Genomic DNA, 19,594 nt, shown 5'->3' on the forward strand with positions numbered 1-19,594 from the left:
GTACAGTAAGCAGTAGGAGGTGAAGGATTTTACTGGGGGAAGGAAAGAAGATGTTTCTAGGCTGTTTCACTAAATGTACAGAGGATGGGATGACCTTGAAGAACTTAGCGGCGGTTGAGAGCAACCTCTGAATTTCCATGTGTTCAGCAAATACCAGCTTTCCTTAGATGCAGCAGGGCAATGGCAGAGATCCGAGATGTGTGACTGGGATGGGGCACCTCTGATGCAGTAGAACTGACTTATGTGCATCTGAGCTGGGCTTAGTAGGCTGCACGGGCCTGGTTTGTGGTAGACTGTGAGGAGCTAATCTGTGAAGCAGAAATATTTAGAAGGTACTCATCTGGTGGCTACGAGAGAAATTCTTGCCAGGAATACTAGAACTACTCAAGACTACTTTCTCACCCAACTACAGCATTTGTTTTCAATCCACTTCCTCTCCAAGTTCACTGTCAAGACATCAGCAGGCAGCAAACAGTGGTATTGCCTCTGGAGTTGTCACCAGTCAACTGATGACAAACAGTTGATGTCTCGTGGATGCTTTTTCTCCATTGAGGGTATTCGTGTAGTTCTTCCTCTCTACCTGCCTATTGATTTGTGTTCAATGTACGTAGGCCTCTCACTCCTGTAACTCTGCCCTTGACTGGAACTCTGTGCATCTTGCAGACCTACTAGATGTCCAGAGGAGTTGTTTCACTTTTCAGGATAAACTTTATAGATGCTGACATAAGTTTTCTTATTAACAAGGAATGAAAGTAATTGTTAATCTGTTTTGCAGTCAGTTGTTCAAAATATGTTTTTGTAAACATGCAGTATGTGTTACTTGCTTTCTTTTTTAATTTTTACTCTAAGATCCATTTTGCTTTGGGGTAATTCATTCTCAACAGTCCCCTTTGCCAGTGTTATCCTCTTTGTAACCTTGCTGGATCTGGGATAGACCTGTCTTATTCACTGAACTGGGCTGGTTTTCAGTGAGCCACTGTTGCTAGTGTGAATTCAAGAGCAGCTTGCACCAATTGTATGCTTATTAAAATAGAATGAGAAAATGCTTCAGAAATAATTTGGCTGCTCAGTCGTTGTCTCTGCTTTTCATCACACAATCGTGTTGCTGTTACAAAAGGCAGAACTTGCATTGCTGAGGCTCCAAGGCCTGTCTGGTGTACTGACAGTATGCAGGCTGTCTCCTGAAGAGCAGGTGGAACAGAAACATCTTTGTTTAGTAGCATTGCTAAAACCTATGGAATAAGAAATGGAAAGTGGATGCTGCCATATAAAAGATGAACAGGTAGTTTCCAGTAGGAAAGTTGTCAAAAATGCAGGAGCATGTGGAGTGTGGTTTGGGAAGGAATGGTGTGTAGTGGTGCTTGGCTTGATACCATGGAGTAAATCCACAGTTGCAGTTGCTTTACACTTTGTCTAGCTGTCCATGTCTGAGCTTTGAACCCAAACCTCCTGGTGCAACTCATCAGTAGTGGCACTTTGCAAAACTCCCCACAGCTCAGCCCTGGCACAGCCTATTTGTAGCTGCTTAATGCTGATTTTTGCTGCTGACCAACAGATGCAGATGGCTACGCGCCCGTGGTACTTTAACAAAATCCTTTGGGACTTCAGCCTTCAAAGAGTTTTCTGGTGAACCCACATTGCCTGTATTGAAGTTGAAAAAAAGATCCTGAATGACTTGGGCTTCTTGGTTCTATGTGGCTACTACTGATGTGCTGGCTACTAGCTAGGCAGATCAGAGCAACTGAGATCTTGAAGGCAGTTTGTCAGTGGGTTGCCTACACTGTTTACTAGGTACCAACATAAGTAGCAGGTTGCATTTATATGAGACTTAGGTTACAGCTTCAGCTGGTCCAAACTAATGGGTTGACGGAATTGTGCTAGTTTACATTAGCTGGATGTATGGATAAATAATTCCTATGGGTGAAAGTTAGTTTCTCAAAACTAGAAGCTGATTCAGAAGGCGGATGATCCTAGCATCCAGAAATTTGGGAGGAGATGCAGATCCTTCTGGCTTATTTGGTCAATTTGAGCATCAGTCACCATCTGGAAATCTGTTTTCTATGTGAATGTCTCTCTGCAGCTGACCGACCCAGTTAGAGTGGTTTGTGACTGATACCAAGCCAGAACTCTGGGGAAATGCAACGCTCAGAAGTATACAGCTGCCTAACTGAAGAGCTGACTGCAGAATGTTGCATGGTTGGAGCTCTTGTTTTTGGTGAAGGACCAAGCAAAAATGGAAAGGTTGAGTAGAGTGAGAGCTGCTGTCCTCAGGGTCTTGCTGGATGCTCTCTTCTGGAAAGAGCTGTTCAGTCTTTGTGACTCTGATGCTGGGGTACAGAGTCCTTGCTGTGTCTGACCTGAGTTTGTTCACGTTCCATCTGTATGGACTAACTTCTGCCCTTTCCTAAGGTAATGGCATTTTATGATGGGAATGGTAGGTGGCTTGTATGGACTTACCTCCTAGCATTGTGCAGCCAAGCTGTGGCATGAGTACATAAAAGAAAACTTGCATATTTGTAAGTATTTGATGTTTGAAAGTTTTCTAAGAATTTAGAGGTTGGATGGGTCTCTCCTGTGCCTGCTTTTTGCCTCAAAAGAGAAAAAGCTAGCACATGACTGTGATGCATGCAGAACACGGCAGATGAGTAAGAAGATGCTATTTTTACTCAATCACTTTTCAGAATAGAGCAATTGTTATTGCATGTAACTCGAGCTCTTGCCAAATCTACTTTAATGTAGTCTTAATTGATCTGCTTAAAATTTTAAGCAACCAGCAGTATTCCCACTGAAACAGGTAGTTCAGACACGTTTGACACAGGAGGCAGTGGAGCACGCAGACGTAGCGGCTGATGGTAGATTTGATCATATAAGCCTGGAGCTCACAGATGGAGAGATTGAGACTTCCCATCTGGCCCTGCACAAAGCTGGGTGTATCAAGGCTGTCTTTTGAAGAGAGCCTTCAGGCTTTCGCAAGACAAGGTTTACAGAGTATCCTCAAGTGAAAGGGAGGGCCTCCTCCCAGATGCCTGTAGCTTGCTGTGGCTCTTGGTGACTTTCCTGTACCATCAGGCGCGCTCACACAAGCTGTTTCTTGGCTGCTTGCCATCTGTGAGGCAAACATGTATGGGAGGAAGGCAGCTTGGGAAGCAGAGCGTTCACAGTGCCCTGCAAGCTCTCTTAGAGCTGCGTATGCATGCACTGAGGGCTCTGTGTGGGTGCAGAGCTCTGCTCATGTAGCAGCTTCTTTAGGGCAATGAATTTGCCTGCTCTGTCTGCACAGAAAGGACTTGGGTTTGTGTTCTAGTGTGTGAGAAAACAGTGTTGGATTTATTCATTTCCTTTCGTAGTTTTTTGGGGGGGCAGATGTGGTCATTTCCTCATTTTTGGGTGCCCAATCTGCTGTTATCTCACAGTTTCTGCTTCTCATAACTTGGCAGATCTAAGCAGTCTTTCCTTCAAAGTTATTGGAAAAAAGGCTATTTTCCTGTAGATTCAGCTCTGCTATTGAGCTAGGCTTACAAGAGCACTTAAGTACCTTTGTTTTAAATAATAGGCAGTTTTTTTCTAAATGTTATCTGTAGATCCGTGTCATTGTATGCCAACGCCATTCATCATGTGCCTGTTGCTGGGCTGCACAGAACACCCAGTCTTTCTCCTCAATAGTATAGTTCCCACCACAGAAAGCTTTCAATCCACATGAAATAATAATTGTTGGGAAACCTGATTAGCTGTTAGATGGGGTTTTCAGAACAGGGCTAACTGGTGGGCATAAGGGGAAAGGAGAGCTTCAGTGACTTGAAACTGGATGATGAATTGTATTTCTGAAACATATGGATGATGTATGGAAGAATACTGGAAGATGTTCTACTTCAAAACATGATGATACTGCTGATGCAGTGTTAGGCTCATAGTGGATGTGGAAGTAGAAGTCTCTGTAGACTTTTGTTATCTGGGAGTGCTGAAGTGGGTTCGATCCATCAGAGGGAAGTTCTGAGACTGTAAGGTTATTGTCAAGGCAGTGGCATGGGGAAGTGACCTGAATGCGGTAGGTGGGATGATCTAACATTAGCCAAGACCAGGAGGAGGACAGGTAAGAGTCTGAAGAAGCGTTTTAGCAAGAAATTCCTTTGTCTTTATTTAAAGAGAATCTTTTTTTTTTTTCAGATGAATGTTAATTCCCAGAAGAGATGAGCTTTACAATTAACAAGAGTCAGCTGAGATGAGAGAAGTTCAGTTGTGATAAAGTTAATGAATTGAGATCTCTGTAAGAGCTGCTCAGTTCAGTCCTACAAGTCAAGCCTCATAGCTGTCAGCCCTCTTGTACCTCTGTATAGCCAATCTTGATGTTTAGAGCTGGCCTTATCTAGCTGAAATCATATCAGATGCTAGTTTAAGTAGAGGGCATGTTTTTACTGATCAAGCCTTGACCTTTTCCCTGCTTTTAACAAGTCTTAAAAGAGCAATTATGATTTGTACTGCACATTTAAAGAGAAAAGTTCTACCTCTGCTTGCTGTAGAGCTGGATATATGGAATTTCTATGCAGTAACAGGAATAAGACAATGCAAGCAACTTCCCTTCTGCGTAGCTGAGAGTTGGAGTTTATGCTGGAAAAGGCTCAATTGAGCTGACTACCTGTCAGTGGCTCATGACAAAGAGATATTAGCTTTGCCAACTGACTGGAATGATGCTTATTCTCACTTACGCAGTTGTTCCTTTTGTGTTGGCCTTCTCCCTGTGCTGAGGCTCTGCTGTGCCCTCCTGAAGGAATGCAGCCAGCCTAGGCTTAGAGGTAAGCCAAGGCTGCAATGAGGGGAAAGAAAGGAAGAAAGAGATGAGCTCTTTCCTTCTCCCCCTGCAAAAGAAAAGAAAAGAAAAGAGTTATCGTTTTCTCCCAACCTGATATCAGTAGCTAGGAAACAAATCTTGTCTGAGGCAGTCCATGCTGCTTTTAAACAATCAACTCTTTTCAGTAAAAAGATAATGGGGGTGTATGTATTTGCCAGCAGCCTCTCCGATTTATTTTTTCCTCCTGTATCCTGAAGGAGCACAATATAAAGCATTGCTGTAACAGCACAAACATTTGTTACTCCTGAAAGAATAACAAGCTAAGAGTCAAGCAGCACCTTGCCGCCTGATTCATGTATTTCTTAAGCCATCCAGGTGATGATACCATGTTATCAAAAATCTGGATCATTTGTTCCCTGTAATCACAGTGAATCGGTGCTGTAACCTAGAAGGCTTTCTAGTTCATCCCACCTTCCTCCCCAGTGTGTATCGTCCAGAGCCCACTGGGAAGGGATGAGCAGTTCACAGAAAGCTTGCTGCTGGAGTGATCTTCCAGCTGGAGTGAAAGCCTGCTGTGCTTCGTGATTTCTCAGTGGTGAGAAAGGGGGCTGACAGATGGATGCTGTGTGTTTGTGGGTGCTGTTGAGGTGTTCCAAAGATATAGAAGTCCTCGTATTCAGCTGGGCAAGATTCTTGCAGAAGACAGTTTGGTTATTTTATGGATGCAGTTCCTTACCGAGTGTCTTCCATATCTAGCTTCTAGCCCCTGCTCTTCTACAGGGTGGTTATAATACCTCTTAGTTTTGGTGAAGGTTGGGAACTGTGGTCTGAAATCTGACTGCTAACAGAACTGCTTCCATATACGTTGGGCTGTGGAAAAACCTGTCTTGATGGCTCATGTCTATATTTTCTGTGGTAATTACTTTTTCCTTTCAGGTAAGCAAACATGCTCTAGAAAAAAATAATTGCAGGTGAGTGTGGTCTAGGAGAGAGGGAATTTTTTGGTATCTGTAGACACACAGTAATATAATTGTAAGCCACAAGGGATCTTCTTGAAACCTCCCTTGGGAACTTAAAATTGCTGAAGAGCAGCTGGGCAGGTTCATGATACCTCCCCATAAGGGCTGTGCAGCCAGAGCAAGTGAAGCCTGTCAGCTTCACTGCAGAATATAAAAGGAATTTTTTTTTTTTTTTTTTTTCCTGACACAGAAAGAGGTTCTGCAAGGGAAAAATCAAGCAGCTGTTATCAAGTTTAGCTCCATTGTAGTCCTGTAACCAACGATAAAAGCAAAATCTGGGAAGGGGTTAGTATGGCATGTGTCCAGAAATACAAGACTCAAAAGTTAGGAAATGCTTCTACTAAGGTTGTTGAGTTTTGAGTGTTGATATTTTGGTATGACTCAGTGGTGTGGCTGAGAAAAGCTGTGGGAAGAAAGGAGTGACTTGAGGGCAGTCATCTGTTCTCCTTCCTCACTGATGAGAGGCAAGGCCAGAATGAGGAGACTTGCTTTGGCTTTGCCTTCAGCACTGGACTGAATGAGAGAAGAGAGAGTTTCAAATGAAAGAGCTCTAGCTAGAATTAGGGAAGAGCCAACTTAGAGTTGGCTTGGGAAACTTGGGCGTTGTAACAGCTCTATAAAGAAACTGCAAATGCCTGGCCTGCTGGAATGATAGGGAATGATGGCAGGTATGAACAAATGACAGCTGCACATCCTTCTTCCTTTCCATGCTTTTAGGTTCCCTTACAGTCACTCACAGTAAGAGTGGAATTTAGTTCCACTGTAATTTACTGGTTTTCTATTGGCCAGTGACAGATTTTTTTTTTTCTCTTTTAGAAATAATGACTGCAATTTGTAATAAAACATTACAGTTCTTTACTGCTTTCTACCACTCACTGTCATTAATGAATTACCCTTCATAGAATTATAGAATCATAGACTTGCTCAGGTTGGAAAAGATCTTAAAGATTATCAAGTCCAACCACAATCTAACCATGCAACCCTGAGCTGTTTCCTTGACTTGAAGGTAGGAGATATTTTGATCCTTATCTTACAGATGTAGTTATTGTGGTCCCTATACAAATCTTTCACTGTTTACAAATATGTGGCCGTTTCTGAAAAGCCCAGAGAAAAAAGGCAAATTTTTGACCCTTTGGGTTTCCTTTAATTCTACACCAAGGAATTTCTATTATTTAGTGCTTTCAATTAAGACTCTGGAATTGGAGTAATGGATGTTCAAAAGGTGCTGTAGCTGAAGGGCCCTTTACCCATTCTGAGGCTGCTGGAGCCTGTTTTCTACAGGAGGCTTTTGGGGCTGATCACATGCATAGCTGCCAGAGCTGGCAGCTCTCATTCCTTCCCCTGCTCTCCACCCTTTACACCTAAGCCAAGCAAGAGTGAAAGGGCAGCTTTTATTTTGGCTTTACATTGTTTTTTTGAGTTTCTATTTGATCTGTGTGAGCAAAGCTCTTCTATTGCAGGGGAAGTTTGGGCTATTAATTACCAGCTGTGCTAGGAACAGTGCACAGAAATACAGAATAGAAATACAGCAATCTGATGCTTGCATGAAGGAGAAGTTGCCCTAGGATCTATACATCTTAAAATCTCTGCATGTGCCAAGCAAGTTGTTAAGGCTGCTCTCTATGTGAGTGCTGGAACTGCGAAATTTTAGGCAGAAAACAGTTAAGCTACTGTGGTAGTTCTAAAAGTGCATTTTTATGGTATGGTTTGTGCTCATTTGTTGTTTTTTTTATTTTTATTTTTTTCATTTCCTCTGGCTGCTTTCCTTATCCTGATGTCGTTAGTCCACACCTCATTATATGCTCCTAGAAAGTGCATCCCTCGTGCTTGTTAGGATGGTGTAGATGGTGATTTGCAGCAGTACAAAGTGCTGAAGGGGAGATAATCAGCTGGCTAAGTCATTACTCTATGCAGAGACCGACTTTCTGACTTGCTGTGCACTGCTTACTTGACCCTCATTGTTTGGAACCATGAATGTTGCAGTTAACAGAAAATGTAATAGAGAAACTTTAACTTACTTGCCTAGAAAAGAGGAAAAAGGTATGGCTGAAAGCTAAATACAGGCAATATATTGTCCTACACTAGTAAAAGCTGTAAGTTGAGAGTCTCAGACCCTGCAGCAGCGCCAGCAGGGTATAGTGTGACACAGAGGCCTGCATAAAATAGGCTTGTATAGTGCTACATTCCCTTCATTTTCTTCCTCAAATATCTCACCCTGGATCTGTGTCAAGCTACAGACAGATCTTTTGCTGTTGTTTGACATAACTCTGTTCCCATATGGCATTTCCCAGTACTTAGTGGTAACTGTTTGCAACGTTTGGATTCTTCTTTCCTAAGCAGTGTTTTCCTTGTCGTATTTTTTCCCAGCTATCCATTGCAATCTGAATCCAAATGGTATTGATCATCCTGTCCCCACTGAAGGTATTAATCTGCAACTTGAAGGTGAGGGAGCTGAATCCCCCGCTGCCAAGAACAGCAGTGCTCCAAGAGGACCTGAATCAAAAGAGACACCCAAGAGGCAAGTGGAGCCAGAAATATCTAAGGTAGGTAGGACTGGATCCTTATGTATTTTAATTAGTCTTTAATAATCCATGCATTTTGAAGTCCTAACTGCTTAAAAAGCATTTATCATTTTATTGAAGGTGTACAAAAATAAGTATAAGGAAGAATGTGCTTCCAATTCTGCTGTTTCTTGTTTGAAGTGCAGGTGAATGTGTGCACTCTGACACTTTGGGTATAGGACAACAATCTATCACATTAGATATATTGTACTAATTTAAAATATATAAAGGAATATTTGAAGAAAAAAAGAAAAGGGGAGAGATCCTTTAAAAGCCCTGTTGTTTTCTTTGACCTTGCAGGGCCTAAAACCAGGTTTTGTGAGGAGGGAGAAAGGTTTCTGCAGAATGGAAAATCTTTTTTTTTTTCCTTTTTTCTTTTTTTTAACTGTATCTTTGAAAGTTAGTAGAGTGAATAAAATATTCAGGGTTTTTTTTTTTTTTTTTTTTTTTTTAAAGGCTTTTTAAAAGTTAGGTACAGTAACAATTCAGTGATTGAACAAAAAAAGAGTATTCCCTACTGACATCAGCACAGCAAGTCTTACAAATATGTATACAATTGTGATGTTTTATTCTAAAAAGTAACTACAATGTTAAATGTTTTGAGCATTACCCTCAACAATAAAGGCTTGATATGAATTCTACAGTATGATATTTATCTAAAATGTCTAGTTATGAGTACAGCTTAAACTCATTTCATTCTGTCTTTGTCACTGAGCTAGATCCAGGTTGAGCTAGAATAGAGCAAAATCTCCCATTGGACTCAATCCTTGTAGGTCCTTCCCAACTCAGATTATTCAACATTCTATGAATATCACTGCTTTTTGTAGTCTGTTTTGTGGCCAGTTACCAAGCAAGCTACTGATCTCTTTTGAGCCCCTGGCAAACATGTTTGTGCTGTGTTGACTCGAATCATTTATATGGTGTAAAGATCACCAAATTTTGCATGGCCTTTGGGACAAAGTTCAGCTACAATGCACTTACCCAGCCTTTTGCAGATAAAGGCAAGCTTGGCTGCCCTGTTTCAACCTCATCAGATGCAAATCTACCCAGTGTTGAAGACTCAGATATGTTTAACTTGGAGGAGATCTTAAAAGCTTGAACATGAACAAGCTTAATGACACAACAGGGCTTCCAGCTGAGAACAGGCTCATAGCTGTCATGGAACATAGACAGATTAAGCTCATCTTCACTTACAAAAGGCTCATTCTAGTGGAAAATCAGAATGAGGTGTATTGGTGATTTAATATAATGGAATCTTTCTCTATTGTGTGAGCTGTATGTTGGACTGATGAGTAGAAAACCATTTCCAAGACTCTGTGCTGGGGGTAATCAGGGGAAGAGGGGAAACCTGCTGCTCTCAAGGTAGTAAAATCAGCCATTAGCTGCCTACATCTGATTGCAGTAGCTTTATGTAGAAAGAATGGATCATGCTTTGGATTTACAAAGAAAAACCCCAAAAAACAAAAACACATCTGACCTGCAAAATAACCCCACCCTGAACTAAACATTTTGCTTGATGGAAACCTGGCATAACAGCATTAAGCTAATCAAGTGGGCTGCTTTTTTCCACCCTGTTAGTTGCTTTGTGGTTTCTCATGGCTGGTATTAATTTAGTGATATTTCTCATTTGGATTTATATGTTGCTGCTTGAGATGGCATGTCTTTTGTGGCTTATTCTCCCTTCATTTCAATATCATGTTGTTTCATCCTCTAAAATGAAAAGATATAGTTGGAATTGTGACTTGTGTGGCTTTAAGATTGAAAGTAAGCTGTCTTTATGACATTTGATACATGCAGTCATATCTGTACAGTGGGAAGATGAGAAGGAATGAAGTTTGGTAAATAAAACATTTCAGCAGATCCATTTGTTTTATATTTCCTCATTGCAAAGTTATTTTTAAAAAAGGTTTCTTTGCAGTCTTGAGTGTTCAGATAATATTAACACATGTGCTGCATCCACAGTAGGGAGACTTGCATCACACAAAGCAGTGCAGTGCACTGAGTGCCCTTTCGGATGCCTTATACAACATCATCTCTGCTTTCAGCTGTCTAATTTGTCTTCATTGGGATCAATTCCAGCACTTCAAGCCACTGGCAATTCTAAGGTTTTGCTGTCCAAAGAAACAAACAGAATCTCCTTTCTGATGGAGCATGTCCTTCTTTTTCTGTCCTCAGCTATGGTCTTGGGGAACAGCAATAACTCATGGGCTGCAGATGAGTTTTAAGTTCTTTTATGTTGTTGCTGTGTTGCAAACATAGAAGTACAAGTATTTGTTTCTAAATTTGGGACACAGGCAGGAAAAAATGTAGCATCAGCAAAGGAGCACTCATTTAGAAGCTCCTAATGAGTATGGAATCTAATTTTCACAGAGTGAGGTGCAGTTTAAAAGGGAAAATGGAATAATGATCTGTTTTCCTTGGACTCTGCTAAAGACCCAGCTTGTTACATGTATCAAATATAAGCAAGCCCAAGAAAGTTTGATTACTTTTATCTAAATGATGTTCATGATTCATTGATGCTTTAGAAGCACACTTTTTGTGTGTAGACAGTTTATTTAACTAGAACCTTCTACATCTAATCTCTTCTGCGTGTGTTTTCTGAGATTATCTATTTTATTGATACTACTTCTGAGTTCTTTATGTGGGCCCAATTTTTTTTTTTTTCCTGAGACCTACTTTAGTCCCAAATGGCCTGCCTCATTGTGTTTATACAGAGATAACTATATATGATGGTGTATGGTATTGAGAAGTGTAGTAAAACTTTCTTCCTTCATTAGAGGCTTTAACAGGAATCCTTTCTGAACCAGGTCCAGAATATCATCTGTAGCACAAAAAGCTCTTCCAAGGCTGCCCACGTGCTGTACCCATGAAGTGCTGTTCATTGCTAGCATGAGACCCCAGTCCGAGCTGTTGCTTATTAGAATTTATTTATATCATGGAAACATAGAATGGCCTGGGTTGAAAAGGAGCACAGTGATCATCTAGTTTCAACCCCCCTGCTATGTGCAGGGCTGCCAACCAGTAGACCAGGCTGCCCAGAGCCATATATTATATATTACGTATTATAAGTAAATAATAACTTTTAAATAAATTTATAATTGATTTGGGGAGTTTTGTTTCTGAAGTAACGTGCTTATATCTGATTTGTCTCGTTATGTGGGAGCATCAGTAGCAAATAATAAAGGTTTAATAATGGCAGCCACTGCAGTTAGATGTTTGTGTCAGTAATGGCAGATTTTTATCTGAGTTACAGATGAATTAACAGTCCTTTGTTATGTCCATGAAAACTCTGTGAGGAAGCTGGTAAATGAAGAGAAGTGTCTTACAGTGTCTTCTGTTGATGACTGCTGCGTTGCCTCCAGCAGAGGATACTTTTTGTTATAGCATATATGGCTCAGTATTTCTTGATTGCTTTTGTTTTCTTAGAAAGTAGTTTTTTCCTTGTGACACCAAACAGCATTGAAAGGCTGACCCACTCACTAGCAGGAGGAGAGTGTTTATTGCTGCCTGCTGGGCCCTGATCAGGATCGATGTGAGTAAAAGCAGCTCTTCTACCCTCATAGAATCATAGAATGGCTTTGGTTAAAAGGGACCTTAAAGACCTTCCAGTTCCATCCCCCTGCCATAGGTAGGGTTGCTACACACCAGATTGGACTGCCCATCCGAACTCACCTTGAGTACCTCCACTGATGGGGCATCCACAGCTTCTTTGAGCAGCCTTGTGCCAATGTTTCACCACCCTCTGAGTTGATAAATTTTCCCTGATATCTAATCAACGTCTTCCTTTTAGTTGAAAACCACTCTCCTCTTGTCCTGTCACAGCCTTCTGGAGAGCTCAGCGCTGCCACAAGAGTGCTTTGGATCTAAGTCTGGGGAAGTGTCCCAGCAGAAGCTATAACGCTTCTAAGTAATGAGGGTGGTTGGTAGATTCTTTTCAGAAATACAAAAATATTGTATTACTGTCCCCACTCTTCTGAAACTTTCTGATGACCATAAGATATATGAGCAAGAACCCAGATTTCAGCTGACTGAAGCTGACAAATGTTGGCCCTGGGCAGCCTGATCTGGTATTAAATGTGGAGGTTGGTGGCCCTGCCTGTGGTGGGGTGGTTGAGCTTGGTGATACTTGAGGTCCCTTCCAACTCAAGCTGTTCTATGATTCTCCTGGGAAAGTGAAGATTCAGTCTCATCCTGCCTGGTCTGTTCTACTCCTTAGGGTTTTGCTTTGAAATTGTGCAGCTTGGTGGAAGGGTATCTGAATTGCAAACCCATAATTATATTCCCATGCAGGTGCAAATCCTGGATGCTGAAATGGTACCTAACTGATAGCAAGGTGTATTTTGTAGAGAGGTAGGTAACAATCTAAAGGTACTACACTAAAAACCACTTCCCACTATTAAATAGATAGCTTGAGTGTTGTTTTTAAATTTAAAAATAATAAAAATTAAATATAACTTTTTTCCTCAATCTCCTCTCTTTGAAATAGTGAAGAAACACATACAGCGTAGGATCTTTTGTAGGACTAGCAGAAAAAGCAGCAGAACCTGAGAGCACAGTACGTCTCAAGTAGTTTTATACTATTTTAATAGTATTACACAATTGAAATAATTATCCTTCATGGCAATAAGCCTTTCTAATCCCTTGTTCTCTGGCTATTAGTAACGCACAGTGGTTATCATGCTTGCTTCTCCCTTTATTTTCAGTGAGCTTTTTCTGTCATTTTTTGCATAATTAGAAGTATCTATGATCTTGTGCTTTCAGGTTCTGAAATTTTTGATGTCTACAAACCTTTCTTTCTCAGCTTATCATTTATGATTCTGACTTGTCTGATGTCTCAGAGGGGTGAGTTCTACCTCTGTCCCAGGCAGTGAAATGGGAGCACAGGGTTACTCTGTGCATTGCAGGCAGCTGCGGCTCTTTTGTTTTGGTTTTATTCCTCACTGGAGGGAATGAAGTGCTGGAGTAACTTCACCTGCATGGAAAACTTTAATTGTATGGTTCAGAATTGAAATTGTAACTAGCCAGGAAAAGAAAGAAACACATCTGGCTTTTTGGGGTCCTGTAAGTCAGCTTTTTTAGGAGGACTTTTTTTTTGGAGTCCACGTATATTTCAGTATAGACTATTTTTCTCCACTGCTATATCTTGCATTCTTGTTATGTGATGATCCTTGCTTTTTTGTGCCATGATTTCTGCATTCAACATAAAAGATCTGTCTTCTCCTGCTCATCAGTGCCCTGACTGCATACCTGGGGATTCTGAAATATCATATAACCTGACAGCAGCTGCATACAGGGAGATCTTACCTGAGTTCGTGCGGTGTGCTCTACCCAGGACTGTGTAAAGAAAAGAGGGACGTCTCTAAAGACCATTTTTTCTTTCCCTTCTCAAGATAGGATTGCTCTCCTACTGCATTTCTTTTTCTTCTTTCTCCCCATAGGAATTCCAAATAACTAGCTCAGGCTGATATTTAGCTCTTTGGATGGCTCTACAGAGAGCAGATGAAGTTTACTCAAAGATAAGACCACTATTGACCTTCTGAACTACTTGATGGGGTCTTTTACAAAATTAATCTTTATGAGTAAGCTTTTCGATTCCATCTGCGTTACTGATAGCAGGAAGAGAATTTCCTGTTTTTCAACCCTCTTCTCATTGGACTTTTATTTAAAAAAAAAAAATCAACAATGAAAACATCCTCAATACTTACATGAGCACAGTGTAGATGTGAAGGAAGGCAAGGTGTTGCCTGTAGGAAATGGTGCAGCCTATGACCCTGCAGTGTACAAGGGTGGTGCAAACCCACAGCAAAATGGGGACTCCAGGAGCAAATGTTTGCATGTGTAGGTTAGGAAGGAGCAGATGGCTACAAGAGAGGGGCAGCAGTGGGAGCATAAGGAGGGAAATGTAGACTGTTTAGGCTCCTATTGTCCTGTGAAAGCTATCAATGTGAAATTTGTGTTCTTTCCTGTTGTGCTAATTCGAATAGGAGCAGCAATGCAGTACTTGTTAGCAAACATAAGTGGTAGAAAGCCGTGGTAGCACTCTAAAAGTAAGTGAGATGTTTAATACTATAGACACATGTAGACACAGACTCATTGTTTAGAAGTGCTTCTCTTGAGCAAAAGAGAAATACAGATAAAAAGATGGAACGGCTTTTAGAGGAAAAAGCAATTCCATGCAGCGTGCAGACGCATAATGTACTTACACTGCCTGTTCTACTGCTTGCCCTGTTTTGAAGCTGCTCCACAATGCCATCCAACACTTCTGCTTTCACTTTGAAGCTACATTCAGGGTTTCATGGAGATTGCTTCAAAAATGAATCAGTATTTTAATGACACAGATGCCTTGATGGGGAAGAAAAAAAATACTGAATTGCCCTTTAAAGAAAATAATAGAATTCTGATTAGAAGGATTACAAAATGTATTATAGAACAATTTAGCATTTAAAACAGGAAAGCGGTTTAATGCTTCATTGCTGGCACTGTGGGTTCTGCAAATTGTGCATCTCATCTGTGCTGTAACAATAATTTCATTAATCTGCCACATGTGTTCACTGGACGCTTCTGACAAAACTGATTAGCAGTTGCTGTAGTCCACTTTTCTCTCTACAAATGAGAATTTCTTTACTATTTCAAATGACATAATTGCTTAGCACTGTAAGTAAAATATGTTACAATCACAAAAGGGGCGTGTAGATGTAATAGCCTCGATAATGCCTGAAGGGCTTTTCTTTTGTTATCAAGCTTTCACTCAGTGCAGAGGTATGCTAACGAAGGAAGTGATTTCGTTAAGAGGTGGAAAAGGATGGCTGGTCAATGGTCCTCCCTCAGATATAGTGAGTGGAATAGAGCTTGTTGATGATGAGGGCAACTTAAATGAAGTGCCTACGTGTAAGTGAGGTGCCTCAGCTCCTATTATGTTTGCTGGAAATCTAGTCTACATACTTGGAGACTAGGGCAGGTTTAAGCTTGACCTGAAGTGAGAGGAACTTAGCTGAGACTGCCTACACTTCATGGATTACATTAAGACTAGGCCAAAATCTGTCAGTTCTGTCCTTAACCTTACCAGCCAGCCCTTCTGTTTGATATTAAAATGTTTAGTTAATTGGTGATAGGTGGGTGGTTGGACTGGATGATCTTGAAGGTCTTTTCCAACCTTGGTGATTCTGTGATTCTGTAATGGAGGCAAAATGTTATGTTAGGAGACTGTTTCAGAAATAGCTCCTACCTCAAAAGTTATACACTGAATACTTAGCCATAGTTATATGCCTAGTCCATTTCATGATCAAAGTGGTCTTCCAGCACGCAAATGCTGCCTAAGCTGGAAAAAAATCTGTCCTTTGAGTTAAATGGAAAAGATTGGAATGTGTGTGTCTTCTTTTCTGCTTCCTTTCTTCTAACTGATCTTTTACTTTAAATCCTGTTATTCCCTGGAAGTGAAGTTCTTGATCTGTGTCTCAGTTTTTCCAGCTGTAGAAAGATGATAATTAGGATGAGTTAAAACTGTGGTTTCAGTAGAAAGGTGAGCTTTGAAATAAATCTGCTACCAATGTTTTCTTGTGTATGCATACATGTGTGACATTGATTCTCCAATAGCTTTGCCATGTGTGCCTGAAGCATGGAAGATACTGATTGAGGCCGGGCTGCAGCAGGATAATAAATGTAGTATGTTGTCTGCATGTTCCTCTTCTTGTCCACGGGACAGATTCTCCAGCTGTTTTCCATGGTGGGCGATGATGAAGGCCTCCACTGGTGCTTTGTCTGCAGTTAAAAGTGCAGGGCTCTACCATGTTTGGGGCCAGTAGTCACTGTAAAAATGCAGACAGTAACAGTGTTGGAGATCAGGGAGTCTTCCTGGTATAGTCTAATTTCACATTTTGCAAACACTAATTCTTGTGGTCATGTCTGAATGTGGATGCCAGTCAGAAGTGTTCCTATTTTATCTCTGGTCCACAGTTAGCTGCAGATTGGTTGTAGCTGTTGTGCCACTGCAGAATGTGGGAGAAGGACTCCCAAATGTTAAAGCAGCCATGTTTGTTGATGCTTTGTATTATGACTTGGGCAAACCAAAAGTAAGGAAAGTGTCATATTTAATGAAAGACAATTCTTCCTTTTCCCCTGCTGGTGTGGTTTTTTTTTTTTTGTTTGTTTGTTTGTTTGTTTTTGTTTTGTTTTGTTTTGTTTTTGACCAGTTGCTTGGTAAGCAGCATGGAGTTCATTGCCTGTGATGCCACAGTGTGAAACCCAGGCAGTGCTTTCATGGCTTTACATGTCTTTCTGCCACCTTCGGCTCTTCTGGGCCAGGGCTGCTAGTTCTGCTGAGTGCCTTTGTGCTGGCATTCAGGGAATTTGCAGGGTGAGTCTAAAACCAAGGAGTATATGCAAGTATGATGGACTCTTAAACAACTTAAGTTTGCAGTGGGAGGGGAGGGGAGGAGGGATAAATGCAGCAGCATGTTTCTTTGAATTTTGGAAGTGTCAGTGTTACTGTGCAGCTGAAGCCTCCTGCACTTGGATGCAATGCTGTTGATGGTTGGAAGCAGGATCAAGCCTCAAAATTAATTTCTCTTAAAGAGAGATTATAGAAGATGAATCCAATTCCTTCATGAAATGTCATGAGTTCAGAAGAGAAAAGATTACCTTTTGTTTTTAGTCTATTTACTTATTTACTTGTTTCAACTTTTGGACAATATCTTGTTCTGTCCATGCTAATCTGTTATGTTCTTCCATTCTCTTAAGTATAGCAGCTTTCATCTTTGATCTTCTAGCTCTAGGGGACCATACTCATTGACACACGGTCTCTTTTTGCTCATGTTTTGTCTTCACCTCTCCTGCCAAATCGATCCTGTTTACTGCTACAGCTTCTATCATTTCTTGTGATCCATCCACCCATGGGACTGCTTCTGGAGAAGGTCTAGAGTGCTACTGCAGGAGGAATTATCTGGGCAACATGAGCCTGTGCAAAGAGTGGCAACTGAGGAGGTACATAAATTAAAAGGGATTGCTGGTGTTTAGGTTTAGAGAGGAACTACAGGAGTGTGACAGTTTAAAGGGAGGAATGGTAGGTATGACAAATGTTCAGGAGATAACAGGTGGAGTCTGTTGGACTGCAGGAGCACTGAGACATCAGATTTCAATTGTGTTGTGAAGGGATTCCTTTTAGAGTCAGCTCTTCTCAAGGATTATAAAACAAGACCAAATCCACCTGCATGACAGTGGCGTGATTTCAGAGATTACGACAAAGCCGCCACTTGCATTTTGGCACTTACTTTTTAATTCTTATATTGAAAATGTTACCTTCTTTCTTCAAGATCTCCACAAAGAGTTCACTAGAATCAGAGTTAACTATGACCAATTAAGAGAGATGCAGTACTCACTCTTGCTTTGCAAACTGTAGCCTGAAAGAAGAGATGCTGATCCTAGCTCCTGCAGTGCAGTGCTTCCAGAGTCCACCTATTTCTGTTTCTGATTGAATAACTGTCAGAATCAGCTTGGGGCTTACTAGCAGCCCAATTGAGTTTGAGCAAAAGCTCAGCATGGGTTTTGGGAAACAGCCGTGCCCATTTTGTATCTCATAGCAGCCAACAGATGTGGTCTTTCAATTCTTGCAACCTCAAAAGCTGTCCTAGTGGAAGCAGCAGTGAGTTACTAGGAAGAGGGAGGAAGGCCACCAGTTTTGGTTGTAGCAGGTTGTTACACTGACCATTTTTCATAAGAAAAAACATTGAATAAACTCTAGCTTACCTAGAGGTTAGCACACAGCCGTCATGATCACCTTCTGAAATAACATAACAATTCTTGATCTCCTTTACCCCCTAACTCCCCTCCTAGAGTTCATAGATACTACTGGTAGAGAGAGTTCTCAAAAGATATACTCGATAGAGTGAATATTTCTGATTTCATCAGAGTCTAGGAATTAACACTGTGATGATGCTCTTCTAGGGTTAAATGTGTCCTTAACATGTGTATCTAAAAATAGCAAACCTTCAGCTCTGAGCAAGCAGAGTTACTACACATCTTGAGGCCTTTTCTATCCTTTACATACAGCATCTCATAAGAGGGTATTATGTTCTGCCTATTTTCCTTTTTTCTCTAATGTCTGTAAGTGCATCCATCAACTGCTAATGACTTTTCTGACCTAGACGTGCTCTACATTTTTGCCTTTTTTTCCTTGCTTTAAACAAAAGCATGACAATAGAGTCTGTATCTAATGGTTTTAGAACTGCTGTTAATTCATCTTTCATTCAAGGCTGATTGCTTTCAATCTTAGCAGTACGCTTTAGATTGCCAAGGATTTTCTGAATGTCTTTTCATGAAGAGAAGGTAGATGTGATTGAATTTCAGCATGCTTTTCTCAATGCTCTGTCTCTTCTGTAAATACAACTTGTGTAAGTTTGATTATTTTAACTAATCATTGTCTCTTATCTATTTTCCTATGGGAGCTAAGTACTAGGGGAGGGTAGTTCAAAGTGGGAAATTTCAGCAAGAAAGTGCAATGAGAGAAATGGGAAGAGGAGGGGGTCTGACTGCTAGAACTGCTGCTGCTCTGTGGAGCATGTGAGCTGTCTTGTGACCAGTGAGCAGGTGAACAGGTTAAATGGCACAGAAGAGACAAGGCAAGTGAGACAGAAAATGTGAAAAGTACTGTACGCCGCTAGGAGAAAGCTGAATTCTTTAAAGGCTAGATTATCTGGAAGCCTCATGCGGTGCCTTGAAAAACTGTCTGGGTCTGTCAAAATGCTGTCCGTCAGTAGATGGTGCTCTTTATATCAGCTATTTACTTGTGCTCCTTATGCTTGACCGTGTTATTGTGTAAAAGTCTGGTAACATTCCTTAATAATTAATTTCTCAGAATTCTGATGTCAGGAAGATCAGGAAACTTGGAGGCTTTGGCATAACTGCCAAAAAGAAAGAAAAATTACTAGATTACTTTGAAGCATCCTCCACCCTTGATTTTTTTTTTTTTTAAAACTTCTTTTGCTTGAGAATGTGTATTGTTTTGAACTTGAACAAATAAAGAAACTTCCAGCAGAAAAACCTTGAACAAACATTGTAGATTGGAGAATGTACAGTAGACTAATGCCAAACTGTCTGGCCTGTGAGACGCTGCAATAATGTGGCTTAGAATAAAATGGCAAAGCAGATGCCTGAGGGATGGGATGGCATTTGGAGTGACTTAGGCTTGAACCTCATGAGGTTCAACACTGCCATGTGCGAGTTCTTGCACCTGG

The 19,594-nt window shown here is 40.9% G+C and overlaps 1 protein-coding gene across 4 annotated transcripts in view; it reads left to right on the top strand.

Annotated features, from left to right (window-relative positions):
- The window catches only part of SAMD12 (sterile alpha motif domain containing 12), a 178,192-nt gene that overhangs the window by 8,517 nt on the left and 150,081 nt on the right, over positions 1–19,594 (top strand). For all 4 annotated transcript variants that reach the window (XR_006172120.1, XM_042839743.1, XM_042839745.1 and 1 more), the window contains exon 2: positions 8,173–8,348. Coding sequence is in view for 3 of the 4 variants with exons in the window: in XM_042839743.1 (XP_042695677.1) it covers positions 8,173–8,348 (176 nt within the window). In the remaining variant the exon portion in view is untranslated. The remainder of the gene's footprint in view (positions 1–8,172; positions 8,349–19,594) is intronic.

This window comes from Centrocercus urophasianus, unplaced genomic scaffold (assembly GCF_019232065.1).
Source record: "Centrocercus urophasianus isolate 14NV4802_14NV808 unplaced genomic scaffold, USGS_Curo_1.0 seq_11, whole genome shotgun sequence".
Lineage (NCBI taxonomy): Eukaryota > Metazoa > Chordata > Aves > Galliformes > Phasianidae > Centrocercus > Centrocercus urophasianus.